The following is a 22501-nucleotide window of genomic DNA, read 5'->3' as shown; positions in this document are numbered from 1 at the left end:
AACAGACATCGGCTCTTTCAATCAGAGCTGTGGCATCCAGTAGCCGTGCGGTGCTTTGATGGTAGCCCCATGTCATCCTGTGCCATGCCGCGCTCTCTTCTTGTGCCTCTACCCCTCCCTGACCCTTAGGGCCTTGTGTGCCAAGCTGCCCGGTTACCCAGAGTTCACTGGTCTCGCATGGGACACCATGGAATGCCCCTGGTCCGTCTCCTCACGCTTCTTTCTGCCTCTATCCCACCGCCGCTGCCATCAAATTTTCTCCACTAATGACTTAATTGATAAATGGATTCAGTTTTGAAACGGGTCACTACATATTGGCTACAGCAAAACATCAAAAGGCACCGCAGCATTCTTTCATTCGATTTCAAGGTCATTACAAGTCCTCTATTCAAAATCTTAAGTAAAAATACAGAAATGTTGTAAGCAAAATATTCTTCGAGGTGCTCTACACAACACGAAGAGCAAAGGCTTTGTATGATTCAGAGGTTGTCTGTGCATGGCTTTCAACATGGAGGGGGCTGAGTCAGTGGCTAGCAGCTAACAGGAGCACGAACAGTGTCGACAAATTTTTACGAATCCTTTGATAGCGAAGGAATGACCCATTCGAAACTCCCTGTGATTGGTGTTAGGGTAAAAATGTCAGGGTAAGACCATCAGAGGCAGAGTAAGCCAGGACATTCCTTCACCATCCTCGGATTTGCTTGGAGAGTGGGCGCTACACCTCCGCAATGGTGCTGTCCCAATATAAGCGATAACCACCTTAGTAGCGCTGTACAGAGTGGTGTTGATTAGCTAGCCAGTGGGATACACACACACAAGGACTCAAATGTATTAAAGTGGATGCTTGGCCAAACCGTGTACCACAACAAAGAACAGAGAAGCTCAGATTACAACACACACAGGTGTAGTGTAATTTAGTTCTCTGCTCAGGATTCCATTACTCCACCATATCTTTACAAAGCAAATAGTTGTTTGCTGCTATGTTAATGCTCTGAATATCATATAGAGCTCATTTAAAGTATCAAAGTAAAGTACCAGTTTTGCAGTAAAATGTCACCTGTGACTGATGTATTGTTTTATAGGATATTAATAGAATGTCAATACTGATGCATCAATGTATATGCAGTAGTTTTCTGCTATATTTGCTTTTTGGTTAAAAAATGGATAATTTGACCTCTTTGAGCACTGAAGTTATTAAAACCATCTGAAAATTTAAAATGGGTCACAAACCGAAAAGATTTAACCACTGGTTAAATATATCAAATGTGTTGTATATTAAAAACTTAGCCAATATTTTGTATGCAAAGTCTTACCTTCAAAATCTACTAATTCCAGCTGTCATATAAATGTAGTGGAGTATAAAGTAGCAAGTAAAGTACAAGTGCTAAAATTTTTACCAGATTTGTACTTCAGTAAATGCATGTTGCTACATTCCATCACTGGATACATGCTAACCACATGTTAGCTTTCTCTGTTGCCATTCCCTCATTCCATGCTGCGGACAGAGGGGACAGCATGGCTAAGTTTTTCAAATTCTTTTTTTACTATTTCCTCTCCCAACATCCCTCATGTCTCGCTTTCATGTGTGTGGTCGATGGGCTATAAAGGAGCTTCTCTGCCCCCACACACACACAATATTCCTTTATCTAATTTAAGCAAGAATTGCTCCACAAACTTTTATTGTGTTGGAGTTTCTCCATAATCATGATGTGGCCTATTTTCTCGCACTGCACGCTCATGCTGTCATTTGGTCTGAGTTGTGGGCTCTGCAGCTCTAAATGCTCCAGCTATGGTTTCGATCAGCTATAATGGTTACAATGAATTTCTCTTAGCACCATGTCTCTGTCTGCATGACTGTTGTTTTCCCTTTTGGCTGTTTTAGTCAATGTATATGATTCTATTTGGCGACAGACTGATTTACGTTGATCACCTCTCTCTGTTTGGGAAAGATCGAGAGGGCAGGGATGCCTGTGAAAGATGGAGGAGGAGAGAAGGGGGGAGACAATAAACAAGGCGAGCCCTAGGAATGTGCAGGCAGGAGGAGGGAGATGGGTAGGGAGAGGAAGGAGGGGTGGGAATCATCTGATCTGACAGATTTCAGAAAGATGGAGCAGGAAGACAGGCGGGCAGACAGACATATGGAAGAAGTCTCTGCCTCGTCGTTTCTGCACTCCCCATCTGTTGATGCCTTTTCTTCCCTTCGCCTACCCTGCTAATTCTCTCTCCCTTTTTAAAGTCCTCCCTCTACCCTTCATCACACAGCCTCACCCCCTGACCATCCCCCCCGGCCCACCTCCGACCTTATACACACACATGCACACACACATAGTCACTGCACCTACCTTAAGGCTTTGTTTTGGAAAGGCAATGCCGCGCCTCAGGCTAAAGTGATGTCATTTTGTGTGTGTGTGTGTGTGTGTGTGTGTGTGTGTGTGTGTGGCAGCGGGTGGTTGCTGTCAGTGTGGGGGTTGGTGGGCTCCTCAGCGTGGTTGTGAGGGCTGGGCAGTGTTTGAAAGGGGGCATTGTTCAACAGGTCTCGCTCTGTTTGGATTCGCAGGCCAAATGTTTGCTTGTAAAAGAATGCAGATAGCTGGATTTAGGAAGGGGGGGGGGGGGGCAAGGTGTTTCACTTTCCAAGACTGGCACATAGTTTTGCTTTACCCCCCCTTACTCACTTGAAATATATGCACCCTTCTTTCTGGAAGTCCTCCTCCACCTGAGTTCTTTATCTTTCAGTGATAAATGCATCCGCCTCTTTGTTTTGTGTGAAGCCTTTAAATGCTTTTGAGATAAGAAAGAGGCAGTCATGATTTTACCTGTCAAGGTTGCCGGGAAACATTCACACTCACAGTATGTGAAGTTCTGCTTCTGCAAAGATAAAACAGACTATATCATTCTTAAAGAGGAATACCAGGTTCTGAGACAGTTTCCTATTGGTCAACACATATGTTTACAGTACAGTGTGTAGGATTAAGGGGGGTATATTGGCAGAAATGGAGTATTATATAATAAGTATGTTTTCTTTATTGTATAATCATCTGAAAATAAGAATTGTTGTGTTTTCCTCACTTTATAATGAGTCATTAATAGCTGGAGCAGGTCCTCGTCCATGGCGTCTGCCATGTTGCACCACCATGTTTCTACAGTATCCCACAACAAACAAACCAAACACTGGCTCTAGGTAGGGCCAGTTGCATTTTCGCATTGACCACTGCAGTTAGCAGCCCCTCTACAATGACCAGCATTAGAAAAACTGCTGGATTAAGTGTGTTAAATCATCGGGTCTGTTTGCTGTGGAGTTGAAGAGACCTCTGTGGATAATTTGGCTCCCGGTAAAAACCTCCTGAACGTCTTTATCTTAAGTTTTCAGAGAAAAAAGGTGAGCATACATAAGCAGGTAATGGGCTAGCAGCCTGTCTCCTCCATGCCAATAAACATTGGCAGGTGAAACAGCTTTAAATAGTGTTTTCAGAGGTTTAAATCACCAAGTCTGTTTTGGAGAGAAGGAAACCTTTGCGAATAATTCTGCTCCTGGTTCTAACTGGGAGGTTCTAACTGGGAGAAGTTTCAGTCAGTTGCAGTCTGCAGTCCTCACCGCTGGATGCCACTAAATCCTCCTAAATCTTAGTAATGAATTAATCTAAGTTATGAACATGCCTCCTAAAAGTTCTATTTGTCTCTCTCTTAACAGAGCGGTCCCCTCACCGGCCTATTCTCCAGGCTGGTCTCCCAGCCAACACCACTGTGCACGTTGGGGAGGATGCCCGCTTCGTCTGCAAGGTCTACAGCGACGCCCAGCCTCACATCCAGTGGCTGAAACACATCACTCAGAACGGCAGTCGCTATGGCCCTGATGGTCACCCCTACGTGCGAGTGTTAAAGGTACGTTCCCATACTTCCTGTTTTATGATTTTTTCTTGATTAGAGTCCTTCCCTCTTTTTCCCTTGGTGTTTTGCCGGTGGTTGAAGGTGTTGAAGATGAATTTCACAAGTCATATAAGGAACTAATCATTACATTTCCTCCCTTATTTAACTGATAGGTCTTTTCCCTGCTGGCTCTTGGTGGTGATTCCTGCTCTCCCCTCTCTCCTTGCAGATTCAAATACAGTAGCTGTAGTCATGTTTGCATGTCTGTCTGATTCGTTTGACTCATTTGACTGATTTTACATGTTCATGTCTAAGTATGTGTATGTGTGGATTGCAGCGTTCAGGCATTAACAGCTCCGACGTTGAGATGCTCACCCTCACCAACGTGACGGAGGACGATGCCGGAGAGTATATCTGTAAAGTCTCCAATTATATAGGCGAGGCCAGCCAGTCGGGCTGGCTCACTGTCATCCCAGGTAACCCTCGAGACCTGACCCCACCTACCCTCCCTCCCCACCTCCCTGGTGTGGTTTCCTGGGCTTCGTCCCTGACCTGCTGTGCTGTGGTGGTCCTGCTGGTGGTCTCTTGGTGGTCCTTGGGTTCACAGAACCTTCTCTCCCCTAATGTTGGACCTTTGTGTTTCAGCTGCTCCCTCCACTGCTGAGACTAGTGCAGCCATGGAAGCACTGGTTGGACCTGCATACCTACACACTAAAATTGTCACAGCAAGCATCTCCCTTTTGCCTATGCTTACATTCTCTTTGGCAAGCTGTGTCAAGATGGTGTATGGTTTTGCAGCACAGTGCTCTCCATGTTCTCTGTGTTTTTTTTTGCATGTGTCCAGTCCAATGTGTGGATTAGACTGGCTTCTATTAGCAGGTGACGGGAACCTTTTTGGTTTTTATTTTTGGTGTATTGGTTCTATTTTCTCGTGTTTTGGTGGCATACTGGGCTCTATCTGTGTCTGTGTTTATGAAACCTCCTCCTCCTCACCCATGGAAACTACCAACATCCTTTGCTCTAGATGGGACCTCAACGATGGACGCCATCCAGCTCCTCTTATTTCCTTCTTGGTGTTTTGGGTCTCATTTTTTTTCTCTTTCTCTCTCTCTGTTCTCCCCCGTCTTTCTCTGTGACTCCCAATTTCTGCTTTCCGTTCCCCCTCTGCTCTTATCTTCGTCCCTCTCTTTCATCTCTTCCACCTCCATCTCCCCCCTTTTCCTCTTCCTTCCTATTCTCCATCTCCCCCAGACCGCAGGTGTTAACACCACAGATAAGGAGATAGAAGTTCTCTACTTGCCCAATGTAACATTTGAAGATGCTGGGGAGTATACGTGCTTGGCGGGTAATTCTATTGGGATCTCCTATCACACTGCTTGGTTGACGGTGCTTCCAGGTATATACACTCGTATGCGCTCCTCTTTTCTTTCTCTCAGCCTAAAACAGTTGGATTTTGTCATTTCAATGACCTCTGTGGAAGGCAAGTCCTCCCCCCTGAGTCTGAGGCACACAGCTCAAATATTAGATTACTGCACTGGGCCAGCACGGTCAACATCCAAGACAATGTAACGTAAGAGCAGGGAGCATATATTCTATAATATTGTCTGGATTGGCGAGCTGTTGAAAGCTAAGAGCAGATAACGGGGTAGTTTGCAGACGACTTAGTATAACTCTGAGAGCTCCCAGAGCAGCTCGAGTGTCTCCAGACTCCTGAAGGAGGGGAGGGTTTGCCGCCCGCCTTCTCTTTTCCTTCTGCTACATCTCTCTCCTGCACCCTGGGAAAAGTCTTTCAGTGCCACATTTTGGTTGTGAGTCTGCATGTCGAATGAATTTTTTTTTTTCCACGCCTCTACACCCCTTCCCTGGCTCTGATAATTGGCTTCTTTTAAGATCCTTATTTCTCCTTGAAATAAAGATCGAAAGGTAAAGCTCAACACTCTCTTCAAGTTGGCTTGACTTTCTCAATTATCAAGGCCAAACCTCTCCGCTTCTACACTCAGACTGCATGTGAATGTTTGTCCATTTGTGCGTTCTCTCATTTATCAACTCCTTTTATCCTATTTTTGTCTGTTGCTGTATGTCTGGCTTGTAATTATGCATACCAAAGGATCAAATACATAAAACTTAGTGTCAGTGTCTGCAAAAGTTCACTCCAGGCTAAATAGACAAATGTTTCTGCCCAAGTTGTAGCTGTAAGAAGGTTGGGCATTAAATGAGATCGATGAGAGTAGTTCACTGTCTGCAGCCCGCCACAGACAACCGGTATCAGCCCTCCCTTAATGTTGTAAGCAGACGATCATTTTGTTTTGTCTGTAAACAATACAACATGATGATCACAGGCGAACCATTTCCTCTGGGGGTAATATGTAATATTTATTGCCCTTGATGTGCTCTATCTGCAATGATGGCGCCTTCGAGGCTGCGGCTTCTGTGTGTGCGCTGTGGTTTTTGGACCAGCAGATACGAGGCAGACGGGAGAAAGGTTCCTACATGTTGCTTCACCTCCAGCTGGCTGACGGGCTGCTTGCTTGGCTGTGCTGCATAAGAGCCTTGTTTGTGGTCTGGAGGGTTATGCATTATGGAACAGTCTGTTTCTATAGCACACACACACGCACACCGACACACACAAACCGAGCCCATTTCCTTGACAGGAAGTACAGGCCATATACAACCACGAAGGACACCGCTCTCCCTTGTTTGCCATCTGAAGTGAAGCGCATATTGTTCCGTCGTCCGTGGGTGTGTGTTTGTGTTGGTGCTCGCGTGTCTTCAGCATTAGCACAGAATGCAGACATATGCTTTACTGACTGCTGAGACTGTTGAGCCGTGCACAGGCCTGTAAGGTTTTAAAAAAGTAGGCGTGCTAGTTCCCTGGGAAAAAGAACAAGAGAGGGATGCTACAAAAATCATTTCTGTTTAGTTTGCCTGCCGATGGTGATTACATTTACGCATGAGTCATCTCCAGAGCATCTGTCTTTGTGTTTGCCTGTCTGATACCCATGTGTGTGTATTCAAATGCAGGATAGGTCTGTCTGTCACACATACATGTGTGTGTAAGTGATCAGCAAGAGTCTTCCTCTAACTTTCTTTGCTCTGTCTCACCACTCACCCCTTATTTTCCTCAGCCCTCGAGAAATCCCCAGGGCCCTTTTCCCCAGACTATGTGGAGATCGCGATATACTGTGCGGGAGTCTTCCTCATCGCCTGCATGGTGGGCATCGTGGTGGTGTGCCGCATGAGGAACACTGCAAAGAAACCAGACTTCGGGGGCCAACCGGCAGTCCACAAATTGAGCAAACAGATCCCTCTGCGCCGCCAGGTAACAGAAAGTAGATAAAGAGTTCTAAAGGCATTTAACACCCCTAGAGGAGAAAACACACACTGCAGAAATACAATGTCAAAAAACAAACTTTACATAAATAGATACAAGAGGCTAATGCTAAAAAATATAATGAAAGTTGTATAGTTGACACATTTATTCTGAAGAAACTACAACCAGCTGCATTTAGAAGGCTTGCATTTCTGAGCAAGTTAGCACTGCTGCCTGAAACTGCAGCCAGAGCTTTTTCTTTTCTGTGTGAGCCATGCTTTTCCCTCAAGGGAAACCAAAAGGTATGCTCCAAAAGGTACAAAAAGTGTTGGATTACATTCTGCGGAGAGACTGATTCCTGTGTCAAGGTAAGGTTAGGGTGGAGAGCGGAGAGATGGGCCCCGGGGACAGCGGCGAGGCTGAATGATCAACACACATTCATCAAAATTACCATTGTTGCTCACTTCTTAATGATCACTGATCTCTGGCCTGGAGACAGACTCTACTGTAATGTTAGAGCATTAACCATGGAAATTAAGGAAACATTCATATTAATGTGCCAACATTCCTGGTAATTTGAATAAAAGTACCACAGTGAATCACACATATTCACTCATTTACTTTGACTCCTCTAGTGATGCCTTGGAGCTTTATCTGACCTATGAACCCAGACTGCGGTGATCAGCCAATCTTTCTACTCCCATAGGTGTCGGCAGACTCGAGCTCTTCCATGAACTCCAGTACGCCGCTGGTCCGCATCACAACACGGCGGAGCTCTGCGCACGATGAGCCAATCCCTGAGTATGACCTTCCCGAGGACCCGCGTTGGGAGTTTTCCCGAGACAGGTGAAGACTGTCTGTTTCTTATGTGCATGATCATGCTGACGTCCAGTTATTTTAAATCAGGAAAAAGTGAAACCATATGTCAGATTTTTTTGGGGGGAACAAAATAAGATTTAGTGATTCTGCTGGCTTCAGTGCTCATGAAGATTGATGTTTTGCATTGAAAATAGTAATTATGACTGAGATCTAATTGCAAGTTTTACCATTTTACAAAATGCAAATATATAATTATGTAAATCTGATTCATCTCCTGCATAGAGCATTAAAAAGTGGATCTGCTATGCAGCACTTTCATCTAAAAGGGGCATTCATAATAGCACACTCAGGAGTCCAGGCCTGCATACAGTACGAGTTTGACAGTACGGCTTTCTGCGCTACACCCTTTTGTCCTCAATGCTAACACAACTATCTTTAGCTCACAGGGGGATCTCAGTAGCTGATAACACACAGATTTTTACATAATGAGCATCTGTCTGATTGTATCTGAATGATCAGATAACTATTGTTCTAGGTGAAGAGTGCCATTAACACTGATAGACAGCAGGCAATAATGACTAACTGCTGAATAATGGTTGTGGTGTCTGAGATAAAGGCTAGTGATTCATCTGTCGGTGCTATAGTAAAATGACCTGAACTTGGCACTCTGCCCCATGCCTCATCATTACAACCACTGCTGCGTCACACTCTCACTCACACACAGTCGCACACATGCTTCTGATGGTGAGGAATGAAGCGGTGCTAATTACTGGTTAGCACTCGCAGCTTTCATCTGCATGTTTGGGCTAGGAGTGTTTGCTCAGTTTCATACCAGAGGAATTAACACCGCTGAGGTTTCGATTTGTCACAGTCGCAGCGGCCAGTGATAAGCTTTAGTGTGGATTTAATAGGGCAGCGAAGGTTAGAGTAGTTTAATACCCAGTTGAGGCCTCTGGTTTTGAAAGAGAAGGGAAAATCCCAAATCATAAACATGAAGGCCTGTCTTTTGTTAAAAAGATTGTGAAAAAAAATTGCTTGGATCATAAATGTTACCGTCACTCATCAGTGAAAAAAGCATTTCTGATGTAAAGTTAGACTCTCTTGTGTGCACACAGAATGGCATTCTGGGGAAAAGTTTTGATTTTAATTGATGAATCCACCAAATGGGATGTTTTGTCTAGGCTGCATAAATCTCTGTATGCCTCTCTGTTTGGGTCTTTATTCCTCGTCTGACATCCCAGCGCCTGAGGGATCATGTTGGTATTGCAGAACGCAGAGGAATGCTAACGTTTGCGGTTTGTGTGGAGGAAAAATAACATTGATTATGTGTGGCTGGATGGACAGAATGGTTGCCATTGAGCGTGGCAAGTGTGTGGACAGATAGGGGATTGTGTTACTGCAGCAGGGCGCCGGCCTCGGGCCCTAGGCTTTGCAGCATGCAGTGTGAGTGTTTACATAGCCGGGACGCTGGGCCGTAGGGGTGGGGCTACACCTGTCAATCAAATGAAAAGGCACCAATGCACACTGCTCAGCTCAGGGGTCAGATAGCTGCTGAGGCGCTGATGGATAGTTGTGAAAGAGCGTGTGTGAGCATATTTCTCACTGTATGAATCAGTGTAATACAGTGTAGACATAAAGTTTAACACACCAGCGATTGTGACACGGCTTACAATAAAATAGTACTTAAATTTCCATCTGGTTTTGTAGTCAGGCCCACCTGTATGCAACACAAAGCCAGCATTCCATCCGTCACAGGCTAATGTGTCAGGGGCTAAGCTAAGCCCTGTGTAATGACTTGTAAAGAGTGTATATTGGAACATGCCAAGGCAGGGTAAACAGTTTAGAAATGAGTGCCTCTCCCTGGCTTTATCAGGTGATTATCGTTGCCATGTCTGCCTTCCCTACCTACTGCCCTGGCACAGGTTGCAGTCACCACGCCAATAAAGCACTCACACAGACACAATCTGATTGAAACAGAGAGAGCGATCTAGTGAAAAAAAAGAACAGGGTGAGGTTGAGAAACTGGCTTGGTGCCTGGTTTCATTACCTCTCTTGCTCTCTCACTCTATCTAACCTGTTTTATTTCTGCTCAGGGAGTGAATCGATGCCACAGTCAGGTCAAGTCGATGAGTTTCAGTTTGTGTTTCAGCAGCTAAATAGCTTCCTGTCTGTTTTTCTTGTTTCCCTCCTCTGTGTTTGCTGTCTGGTGGCTGCAGGTTGACCCTGGGCAAGCCCCTGGGTGAGGGCTGCTTCGGCCAAGTTGTAATGGCAGAGGCCCTGGGCATCGATAAGGACAAACCCAAGGAGGCTGTAACTGTCGCCGTCAAGATGCTGAAAGGTGAGTGGGTCTCCTGCCGCTGCACAATCACAGTAAGGATGTAATTGTAAACGTCCAACTTGTGCTAAAAATCAGACCTCTGGGATAAGAAGTGCACTGCTTCATTATGTCTTGTGGGCAACCTGAGTACATTTTATAAGTGATTTACGCTCCAGTGAGGGTTCAGCAAAGGTGCAAGGCGGAGCCTGGGGCTGTCATTATTATTCGTTATTGGTGGTTGCTGAGTGACAGCTAAGGAGAGGCGGGTTGTGCAGGTAAGGGTTAGGGGCGGTCACATACCTGACCCCAGAGCAGCAGCTGGCTGGAGCTCAGTCAGCACCCACACAAAGAGGCAAGTCACACTAGCAGCACTGCTATGATTAATGAAAGCAGCAGGAGGGGGCACTGGGTTGGTTTGGGGTTAGGGGGGCGATGAGATCAGGTACAGCAGCAGGCTCTTGGACCAACCTTGACAATGGGGATCTGCTCTTTAGAACGACTCCAGGTAAGGTAATGGTGCAGAGGAATGCAGGCAATGCCATTCTGACTGTCTGGATACCTGGACTGGCTCAATCAGTCCCATGAAAAAGGAGCCTGTGCAGCAGATAATGAATCCAGATTGAACGTCTTTAATTCCTCCTCCTCCCTCCCCCTGGCACTGAAAGGATGCCTCTGTAGTCTGTGTGAGGAGCTTCCCTCACTGCAGTAACTTAAGCCCACATTGTCAGTCGCACTTAATCAGAAGCACCTACAAAACGAGGTGTTGTCTCACGGGGCAGATACCGAGTCCTGAGTGAAGGGTTAAAGGGAAAAAAGTAGGAGGGCGTGTTTGTTTTGCTGAGTTTTCCCTGACAACCTTCAATCCAACTTCTTCTGTTCGTAGATGACGCCACTGAGAAAGACCTGTCTGACCTGGTGTCAGAGATGGAAATGATGAAGATGATTGGCAAACATAAGAACATCATTAATCTTTTGGGAGCCTGTACACAAGACGGTGAGTAGGGCGGGACACAATATATCACATCATAAAGTACCTTAAGAGAAAATACACACGTTTTTTTTTTTGCAGTGATACATGTTGAAAATCATGTCATCTGTTGGTATAGTGTTAATCAGTAATCTGTCTGAGTATAGTCTTGCACTAAAGGTTGCTGCACGTTTCAAACAAATTCATTAAAATGTGTCATTAGACCACATCAGACAGGTGGTGCAGGATGAGGTGGAGATAGCTAGAAGCCATTTGTCATATGGAGAGGTTGATATTAATTGGATGCAAAGAGTGGTTAAAGCTGAGCACTCTAAAGGCCCAGACACCACAAACAGACACCAAAGAACTAGTGACGATGAAGGCTGACTGTTGCATCGCCTCACGCTGTCGGTATCCTGGCTGAAAAGTAGCACCTGAACACACCACAACGACTACAGACAACAGCCAATTAGCATTTTCTGTTCTGTACTTGTGTGAGAGGAAATAACTCCCTAGTACGGTGTTTCTCAAATGGTGCAGCACTGGACAGTCTGGCCATTTGGAAGTTCTTTTCCATACACTTTCTCATGTTTTTGAACAAAATGTCTTTTAATCCAGCACCAAATTTATAGTCTTAGCACTAAAACTAGAGGTGTCTCTTCTTGTGCCGAAGTCCATTAAACATTCTCTCTGAGTTTGTGTCACTTTCTCTCAAAGAGAATCATTTATGACCATGTTCAAGAGGTAATGTGGGTCTTTTCTTTGCTGCAGGCCCCCTCTATGTGATAGTGGAGTACGCCTCCAAAGGCAACCTTAGGGAGTACCTCAGAGCCCGCCGGCCACCCGGCATGGAGTACTCCTATGACATCGCCCGTGTCTCAGATGAACAGCTCACTTTCAAAGATCTGGTCTCCTGCACTTATCAGGTGGCACGGGGCATGGAGTACCTAGCATCACAGAAGGTAAGAGGACACACACATACATACAAAAATGTCCTGTTCTCACATCAGTCCCCTGCTGGCTGCCTAGACAGACCTCAGTGCCAGTACACGGAGCATCTGACGTGCTGTATCCAGGAAGGTTTTACGTAGGGAAGCTTGCTCGTGCGTCACTGTGGGAATATTGTCTCCTAAAAACACTTCTCTGACCCCCTGCCCAATCCCTGCATTGTCTCCCACTCCATGACAAAAGCCCCTCTGTGTAGAAGAATTGCGAAGTTTTCACAATGGGGGTACAGCCATGTTGGCCAAACGCAGCCTCACGCTCCCTCTCACTGTTGGAATGTGACAGAGCATACTGTCTCTCACGCACACACACACATGTACATGTTTGTACATGCGCGCTGATGCACAGAAACAACTTGGACCATATATGTGCTGAAGTATGTGAGGAATCCTTACTTATCCAGACATGTTTGTGTCGGCGCAGTCGATGTGGCGTCATGCTATGCAGTCAAGTGCTACCTCTGCGCAGGAGATTTCTGGATGATTACATGCACCACAAACATCTTAACACCGTTCCAAATTAAGTATACACCTGTTTCAGACTTGATTTATTTATGGTGTGATGTAACTGTCTTATTCTTCTCTTCCCCTCACATTTTCCACTCTGTGACCTCCCCTCTTTTCCCTTCCTTTTCCCCCTCCCCTCTCATTTCTCACTCTCTCCATCCCAGTGTATACACAGAGACCTGGCAGCCAGGAACGTCCTGGTCACAGAGAGCAACGTCATGAAGATCGCTGACTTCGGCCTGGCCAGGGACGTCCATAACATCGACTACTATAAAAAGACGACCAATGTGAGTCCTTAACCTGCACGGCACACATTGAGCAAATGGAATGTCTTTAAACGCCGCAGTGTGAGATCAGCCCACTTGTCTCTCTCTTTTTCTCCTATTCCCTCCCTTTCCTCATCTTTCTATTCCACTCTTTCCCTCGGCTGGTGTCTTGGCAGAAGCCGCAGGTTCCCAGGCAGCCTGTGAATGTAGTGCTTCTGGAGACTCTGCCTTGTTTATCCCTCAGTCTCTTGTTTCTTTAGTTCCATAGACACTTATACAATTAGCTAGAAAGAGAGACAGAGTGAGCGGGAGAGAGGGGAGCGGCTTAAACATAATTGACATTTCCATAGTGGCCCAGTGGTGTCTTTCTTTCCCACCGCAGAGCAGCGTTGCCTGCACATCCTCATTTAGTATGCATGGGTGGCTTTTCATCGCATGCACAATCATGCTGAGAACTAGCTGACAACAACAACAACAACAATATGCGATGATGTTGATGGTAATGATGATTAGGACAATGACAACAGCGACAATGATGATCACTGACGTTAAACTAATCTAGACAGAGCCATCACTGTAGTGACACGTTTGTTTTATTTTTCCCTCAGTGTGACAGAAACAATTTACAGTGGCCTTATTATAGTTAAATAAACATTTTTTACCCAGCACAGTGGGAGTTTTTATGTATTAAATGAAAACCTACAATACAATATTTTGATATATTATTGTTTTTTACCATTTTTCCTGCATGTTACTGATGCTGGCAGTAGTAAGTATGCTGCCTGTTAGTATTTACCAAAGGTGTGGACTCGAGTGACATGACTTGGACCCGATACCTTCCCCCAAGCTCCCAAAAAAGTATATTATTAAAAGATTGTGCCACAAATCTCTTCATATTCCGATTCAGCTAATATTAACGCTATTCCTTCCCAGCATGTCGACACTTAAATACCCAGATTCACTTTGTTTGAACCAGTCTGACAGCATCCAATCAAGTTGTAGTAGACAAAAAAAGAATTGCAGTGTGCAAAGAGTGCCGGTTGAAAATTACAGGTGGAGACACAACAACAACTTCCAATGAACTTGTTTAACAAAAAAGAGCTTTCATTATTTTATGAATTTAATGTTATTACTCTGTTGTTAAAACAGCATTACATTTGATGAAGAGAGCAATATGACTTGACTCAGGCTTGAAATTCAAAAGTTAAGGTCTTGGGATTTGACCGTAGACTTAAGTGCAAAGACTTGAGTTACTTGTGACTTGCAAAACAATGACTTGTTCCCATCTCTGATAATTACAGCAGCTGAAAAAATCTGTTTTATAAGGACTTATTTTGGTGTTATCTCCCCTTTAGTAGCTCAGTGTGTCTGATGAGATTATTTTTGCCATTAGCCTACCACACAGATATTGACCAGGGCCGCCTTGTCGGCTATGCTTAGCTTCCCAGCCAGTGTTTTAATGGCACACGGAGATAAACCCTCTCCTTTATCTGTGACCCTGTTTATCAGCTCTATTGCTTTAACAATGTAAACGTTCCTCTGGGAAATCCTCCTCCTAGACAGTCGCTTTAGTGCGATATTCCCCAGGCTGCTTTCACGTATCGGCCTTTCCAGAAGTAATGAGATAGCCCAGCAGGGGATGAATTCAAACATGCTTATCAGGCCAGAAATGAAGAAATCCAGGGGATGGAGTTGTGTGCAGATTTTGTTTGACCTCTCACCTGTTTGTGTCCTCAGGGTCGCCTCCCGGTAAAATGGATGGCTCCAGAGGCCCTCTTTGACCGGGTCTACACACACCAGAGTGATGTGTAAGTATACAACAAACTGTTTCTGTGTCCCACAAGTACATGACAGAAAATCCATTTACACACACCAGTGATGCTAATAAACCTCTCGTACAGTCAAACACACCATCGCTGCAGTTTTTAAGAGTTTATTTGAAGCCCAGCTGTTTGCCTGTAGCCTGCAGTCAGATTGAGAGGGTTGTTTTTCAGGGAGTGTGTGAGGTGTTTTGGTGCAGTGCTGGTGAGTGTTAGGTGGGGGATGGCTGCCTATGGGGGGGGCAGCACTGGCCGTTCTGTGGCAAAAGTGAGGATTTCACGCTAGACTTGTAGCCAATGCCGTGTTACTAATCTGACCGGCTTCAAAGAGCCCTGGAAGGAGCCCGGAGCCTACCAGCACCTCCTCCTCCACCAACTCACCCCTTAGTCCTTCGGATCGGCTCGGAAGTCTCCCCTCATTTTGGGCCTCCGCACATGTCCAAACGCAACAATGCTGCGGCCCTCCAGTGTGCGGGCCTCCTCCTCCTACACCCTCCTTCTTTAACCCCTCTGCCATCCCCTCTCCACTCTCCTCTCCTCATTCAGCAACACTTTGAACATGTGGCTCATCATTTTGGAGCCGATCCATGATCAAAATAACCCCCCCCCCCCCCTCCTCCTCCTCCTCTCGCCCCACCGTTCTTATTTTCATTCATCTGGTATGTGAATTGCTGACCCGTCTCTGTCTCTCTCTCTCTTTTAAAGTTCAAGTGTACTCTTTCTAAAAACAGAACAAAGGAAGCGCGTCCCTCTCTTTTTGGTGTTTGAGTCTCATGCGTTCTGACAGCGTTGTTTGAAGTTTCTGCTCCAGACACTGGCGGCAGAAAGTGTATGTGGCAATTAGATAAATGCTTCGCATGCTGACCCCTGGGAAAGGAGATTTTGTGTGTCTATGAGTCATACACCGGTAGCACACTAAACATAGCACTCATCCAGTTAAGCACTTGGATAGAGGATCTCTCTACTGTCCATATTTGTGTGTCTATACTATGTGTGTGTGTGTGTGTGCGTGTGTGTACATAAATAATATGTGTACATACACATAATGCCCTTCATGTTCCATGGCGCAGCACCAATCAATAACCTGGGGGAGTACAGAGGGCTGAATGGCATGAAGTGGCTACTGTAGTCCTTTCTGTCAGCTCACTGCTAATTATGTTTCATCACTCACTTTTAGTAATTGGCTTTTTCACATAGTGCATGAAGGGAGAAGGAAGATGAGGAGGTGGAGGGTGGTGGGCTCACACTGAAACATCACCAGAAGCGTAGGCGATCCATACATGACATCAGATTAAATGAATACATGAATTCCAATGAAACTCGCCCTGGCTGTTTTGACAAATGGGCCCAGGGGATCTGAGCTCTGGCTGGCTTAGGTAAGAGTAAAGAGTTGTGGCTCAAGCCCATAAAGACAAAATCATGGCTTGGTGGAGGCAATGTCGGTGGTCTGATCCCCCCTGTCACAGAATAAAAAAATGAAAAACACAGTATTCCTGTAGCTCTAACTTCTATACCACGTTTCAGAGCCTTGAATCTTATTCTGATCTGCTCCACTGACGTATGCACATGTATTAACTGCTTTTCTAGCATTTGCATTCATGTTGCTTTCAGTCGATAGGAGAACGTACAGCCGAACTGCCTGAGATATGAATGTAATGAGATTTGAATATGGCTCCAGAATATGAACCGTGCTAATACAATATACTGATCGGTAATTTATGCATCTACTTGGCTGGAATACACAAGTACACTCTAGTTGGGCCGAATGCCAGGTCATTTAAAGTGACCCGGAGCATGTTGGTTTGCTTGTTTATTTGGTGAGTCAAGCTTGGTTGCAGGCGGACTGCGCACAGCAACAGGTTGACAAGCGCTGAGAGATGGTTACAAAGTAGCACAGAAAGGAGAGATGAGTGTGTCAACAAGTGGAGAGATACAACGCAGTGATAGAAGAGAGAACAAACTCACGGCTGGTTGTGTAAACAGATGCAGGAGCTGATAAACGCCTCAACCTGCCTGTCCATGCCCAGTTGCCTGGTTGGACCACTGACATAGCCTGTGGCTGCCCGATTGCGCAGATCAGCGCTTGTAAGCGTGTCTGCGTTTTATAATACAGCTTTTGTGTGAACATGAATCAAGCATGCCGTCAGTGCAAGAATTATTCATTTGAGACACTGTGGATCCGCGCTCTCTGATACAAACAGGCAGCCTGACAGTGATGGAAATCAGTGGCCTGGAATCACTAATATTTAACAATCAGGAAACCAGTATGAGGAAGTAGTTAATAGTCACTAGCCGTCTCTGGGCCTCTCCCTCCTCTTTTGTCAGCTGTGGGTGGTCCACTGTTTGTTTTGGTGTGGTGTGACTGGACAATGCCAGCCTGTGTGTCCGGCCCAGCCGGGCACAAAAGCCATCATTGAGATCAGCGGCAGAGTGGCACTGGGAGCGGGTTCGCGCCACAAGCCACCGGACGGCAGAAAGAGGGCATTGACACCACTGCGGTCACACTGTTGAAGTTGTTTCCAAACTTTGGCCAAGTGACTCTGTAGACTATCTGTAGGTTAAAGGAAAGTGACACTTATTGGGCCTCATGTTATTTAAAGACTGGGAGCTCTTGAAAGTTGTTTACAGATGCTGTTTTGTTGCTATGCTCGACTATATTCATAACGTATATCCATTTTCTTGTCTTATCAGCTGGTCATTTGGGGTGCTGATGTGGGAGATCTTCACCCTAGGGGGCTCCCCCTACCCTGGCATCCCAGTTGAAGAGCTCTTCAAGTTGCTCAAAGAGGGACATCGCATGGACAAGCCTGGCAACTGCACCAACGAGCTGTAAGAGTCTTAGCTTTGCATTGTTTCCCCCAAACTTACATCCACCCTAACCACACTGTCAAATACACACTAGCTCTTACACTCAGACTCGAATGCCCTTTCCAGTCTCCATCAGATCTATGTCTCCGGGGCTCTGTGTCCACTCTGTCAGGCCTCTGCACAGCTGTGACTGGCTGCTATCAGTGTCCTCATTCACAATTAGTCCTCTGCAGTCAGCAGACAATGGCACAGCTCTGCTACGGTGCCACACTGAGAGGGTTGATGGAGAACAAAGTAGACACAGACACAATGGCAATGCATGACACACACACATTATAGTATTTAAAAATCCCCAAACACCATAAGACATGTTTGTGATCAGCAGCAGGCCATCAAAATTGTCTGTTACTGATGGCAGACTGAAGTAAAATTTCAAAATGAGATGGTGTCAGATGCTGTTTTGATTATTCTCTGACATGGAGATCTGAGTCCAGCGGCATGAATCATGCAGCTGGCAAATTTTTGAAACTTGAATACAAGGGAGATGAGCAGTCTGGACAGGCTAAATAATGCCTGCAACACTTCCTTGAATTACTCTGCTCTCTCTCCCTTAATCTACGCTACTCTTTGAGTAAACACATTCTATTTTTTTCTCTCTCAGGTACATGATGATGAAAGACTGCTGGCATGCCATCTCATCCCACAGACCCACCTTCAAGCAGCTAGTAGAGGATCTGGATCGCATCCTCACCCTCAACACCAACGAGGTGAGTGCTGCACACTCATTTCTTCTCACACACATTCTTATTCCATAAAGTTCCTGGATTCAGGGTGGTCAGAAATCACGCTACACAAACCCTAAAATTTCCTGGCAGATAGGAGTCAGGCATTTCATAACAATAAAATAGAATAATATGATACATTCCTACACACAGTAACATGTTTCTCGGTCCAAACCAAATCACGCTCTTGCCAGTGCATGCAGGGTTCAACCGAATGTTGCTGAAAGCTTTAGGAGCATTAGCAGCCACGTTGCTGACACAAGGCCTAAATGGTGACCGAAAAAATGGCCGGATGATTTGATCCAGGCCCAACATGGCCGCTACGGCCCAGTGATGTTGCCCAATCATCACATTCATGCCTCGCTCCCTACAATGGCCTGCATTTCTTTCCATTCCCCTTCCTGTCTAATGTGATATCCGAGCGCAGACCTGAAAAGAGGCCGTCGATGGAAAGCTGTCAAGACTCGTCTGCTCTTGGAGCTGGAACTTCATGAATTTATGCCAAAAAAGCCCAACTTTGAGTTTGAACTTTTGAAATGTAATAAAGCGCCCTTTTCTTGCCTTTATTCCCCCCTCCTTCTTTCCCTCTGCCCCAAACCGCTGGCAGATGTGGAGGTCTTTAGTAATGTGAGCCTTCTCGTGTTGAGCTGGGAAAATGGAAGCCAGCGCTCATTTTCTAGAAAACCCCAAGAACTCTTCCTCCTCACAACCAGTCCCAATAACAGCCATGAAAGACAAGAAAGAGGAAAAAGGGTGCCTCAGCCGACATGAAAAGACCAAAACAACTTCAACTTCACTTCAACACTGGGCCGAGTCAAAAATTAATAACAGGATTTCTTGGGGTTTTTATTTTCCTTCATCTTCATTGTTTAGGAGGAGGGGGTGAGCATTGAGCATTGTGTTGTGCCAGCTTCTATATTTTCTCTAGCCATCTTTACAGTGTTTATGTTGGGTGCTTCAGATGTCAGATGTGTTTGGACTGAACTGATTTTAAGAGATGCTGTAAAGGCTGGAGAACCATATCTCTGCCCCAGTTCTCTGGTCGAAATGTATCCTCTTTTCCCCAACCTCCCAACCACTTTAAACCATTATGTACTGGACCAAAACCGCAGCTAGTCTTGCTATCTTCAAGCTCCGCTGGATCAGCCAGCAGTCCAGCATTCAATTCACAAGCTATTATTCCTGCAAATATTTTCATACAGTATCCAGTTTAAGATTATTTTTTCTGCTCTGTTTCATAAATCCTTCCAGGGTGATTTGGTCTGGTTTAGATAAATATTACAATGAAGGTGATACTCTCTCACCCTCTTCTGGAAAGTCCCCGCTCTTGTTGACTGGGTTTCAACTCTGTATTTATGTTCCCTTGTTTGCTCTAGGTCTTTTGCCTTTCACTCCTTCGAAGCGTCTCTCCCTTTTGTAACATATGAGCTTGTGTATGAGTGTAAATCATCTCACTCTGTGTCTACAGGAGTATCTGGACCTGTGCGCCCCAACAGAGCAGTATTCCCCCAGCTTCCCTGACACTCGCAGCTCCTGCTCCTCTGGTGACGATTCTGTGTTTTCCCACGATCCCTTACCGGACGAGCCCTGCCTCCCCAAGTACCAGCACATCAATGGAAACGTCAAGACATGAGCCCCCAACCAACCCACCCACCCTCTCTACCTGCCCTGCCCCAGTCTGACGACTTGACGTCCCAAAACACACGTAGCACAGACACCCTCTCCGAAATCCTCCCAACATCCTGCCCCCCTCCCATCACCCCTCTGGCTCCCAGTGGACTAATGGACCCAGACGGGACTGGGCTGGTGGCAGCGCTGCTGTCACACACTCATACTGCCACGCACACACACTACATACACATGAGGTCTTAAAGGAGAGGACAGGGACTGTACAGAAGAACTGATGTTCCTTGGGGACCCTCCTCCTCCTCTTCCTTCACATAAACACAAAGACTTTTCAGTTTGGTTCTCATGTTTGTACCCGGACTTTGTTTTTTTTTTTTTGTTTTGTTTTGTTTTTTACAATCGACAACGTTATTTGTTTGGCGATCTCATTCCAGTGGCTGGTATTCCAAGACTGTTATTTGCTCCTGGAGGAATGTATGGACCGATGTGAACTCAAAAAACAAAAAAAACAAAAACAAAAACAAGGGACTAGAAGAGGATGATGAATAGGAAACGGACTGAGAGACAGAGCTTCAACTAACAAAACAGAGGAATAGAAGGAGAGCACATATAGAAACTGCTCTCCTGTTTATTTTGTAATATTGATGCATTTCTTTTTTCAGTTCTCTTGATAAACCCTCCCAATTATTCTGGAGAAAAAAATACACAGTATAATGTATAGTGCTGGGTATATTTGTAAATATATTCAAAAATGTATAAATATATATTATATATTTACAATGAATTATTTTTTGTATGGACTCCGAAATAACCCCGACCCTCCCCACCCCACTTTGAGTTTGAGGCAGGTATTCTAACAGGTTATGTGTCCTATATTTCTCTTCACACACACACTCACACACACAGACATGGATACACACTTTAATATACACAAACACCTGTTTTACTCTCACTCAGTAACACAGTTGAGTATTGGCTTTCAGGGACTGAGGTAGCATGTTAATTTATTGACTTGTGTTTTTTTTTTTTTTTTAAATGAATCGAAAAAAGTCTGGAAAAAAGAACAAAAACAATATGGCAGAAATGATGACATTAATGATGCTGATAATACATAAATAATCCATTAAATTTATGGTAATTTAAAATGATCTTTCAGCAGTAACAGAAAAAAAGCTATTTTAGAGGGTTTGAAAGATCCAGGTTTTGTAAGTTTTATATATGAATGTGAATATTAAGTTAAATTTTAAAAACTGTACATTTTATAGTCAGCTAATCCCTTTCTTATGTAGATGTTGACGCCATTTCTATCCAGTCATTTTACTCTTTCTTAGCTTTGCTTTAGGAAATGAGATTGATTTCTGGATATTTATATATGATTGACAGAGTAAGATTTTGGAAATACCTAATAGCAATCCACTCCCTCACTTAGAGACAAAATATAGACTCCAAATTTACTTGACAGAATTGAAAGCTGAAAAACAAAGTATTAAATCATTCAAGTGTTTTTTGTCTTTTTCTACTGGACCAACTTTAAGATGTTCTTTTGCAAGTGTTCATGCCACATTTGCAAAAATAAATGATGGAAAAACTTTCTTGTCCTAATCTCTGACTTTGTTGGCTGGTAAGTATGAAGTTGTGCATTTTTGCAGTGAATGGCAGAGATAACGGCCTGAATTTGTTTTATTTTATAAGTTGGAGGAATGTGTTATCTTTAAACTGCACATTCCTCAAAGCTAAATGTCTTTTTCTTACAGTCTGATATGGGCAGACGTGATTTAGCTGTCAGTATTAGTGCTTTTTAGGAGAAAGAATTTTGCTTATATGCTTTGATAATACTTACTATATGAGGAAAGGGATTTTCCACCGTATCTGCAATTAATTCAGAGAGTGTACGACTCTGCAGGGGCTCGGAAAGTAGATAAAGAACTTTTTTTTTTCTGTATTTCAGTTGATTCTGATAGGAGTGGCATTTATATAAAAAAACTTCTTACCTACGTCAGTTGTCCTGATAGGCCAAGGTTTCATGAAAAACTGCAAAGATCAGCACAATGCAGAATAAATGTGATCAAGTTAGATACTGAGTTTATGTCACTGCCCAGAGCAATTTTGTTAATGAACAGGGAACTCATCATTGTCACGATAGTGTGGCTCTGTGTCTCGTCTGGCTGACTTTGATCAGAGTCTGTTAGCCTCCCGGCAGACTAATAGATGCTCTGATTAGCTGATTGATTTCCCTTTTTCTTTCTTATCAGAACAGATTTAATTCAACATAGTGGGTAGCTGATTTATCTGATTTGTTGTAAGTTAATCAGAGTTGATCTATGAGCGACGGTGACTGACAGTGGCAGCCATGGATGTGGTCTGTATGCAGTAATGGTTGTGGCTTATCAACCATGTGGCAATAATGT

At 44.6% G+C, this 22501-nt stretch overlaps 1 protein-coding gene across 2 annotated transcripts in view; it reads left to right on the top strand.

Annotated features, from left to right (window-relative positions):
* The window catches only part of fgfr2 (fibroblast growth factor receptor 2), a 42013-nt gene extending 20329 nt beyond the window's left edge, over window positions 1–21684 (top strand). Inside the window, exons 7-18 of one of the 2 annotated variants that reach the window (XM_050070515.1) lie at window positions 3692–3882; window positions 4205–4343; window positions 6993–7186; window positions 7884–8023; window positions 10213–10334; window positions 11197–11307; window positions 12052–12242; window positions 12956–13078; window positions 14795–14865; window positions 17569–17706; window positions 18347–18452; window positions 19936–21684. In XM_050070515.1, coding sequence (XP_049926472.1) covers window positions 3692–3882; window positions 4205–4343; window positions 6993–7186; window positions 7884–8023; window positions 10213–10334; window positions 11197–11307; window positions 12052–12242; window positions 12956–13078; window positions 14795–14865; window positions 17569–17706; window positions 18347–18452; window positions 19936–20100 — 1691 coding nt within the window. In that variant the 3' untranslated portion in view covers window positions 20101–21684. Of the gene's footprint in view, window positions 1–3691; window positions 3883–4204; window positions 4344–5118; window positions 5264–6992; window positions 7187–7883; window positions 8024–10212; window positions 10335–11196; window positions 11308–12051; window positions 12243–12955; window positions 13079–14794; window positions 14866–17568; window positions 17707–18346; window positions 18453–19935 lie in introns of both variants that reach the window. The other variant, XM_050070514.1, reaches the window with a different exon arrangement.
* The last annotated feature ends 817 nt before the right edge of the window (window positions 21685–22501 follow it).

The sequence above is a fragment of the Epinephelus moara genome, chromosome 19 (assembly GCF_006386435.1).
Source record: "Epinephelus moara isolate mb chromosome 19, YSFRI_EMoa_1.0, whole genome shotgun sequence".
NCBI classification, from domain to species: domain Eukaryota; kingdom Metazoa; phylum Chordata; class Actinopteri; order Perciformes; family Serranidae; genus Epinephelus; species Epinephelus moara.
The sequence above is the reverse complement of the archived record's forward strand: the minus strand, read 5'-3'. Positions and strand labels throughout refer to the sequence as shown.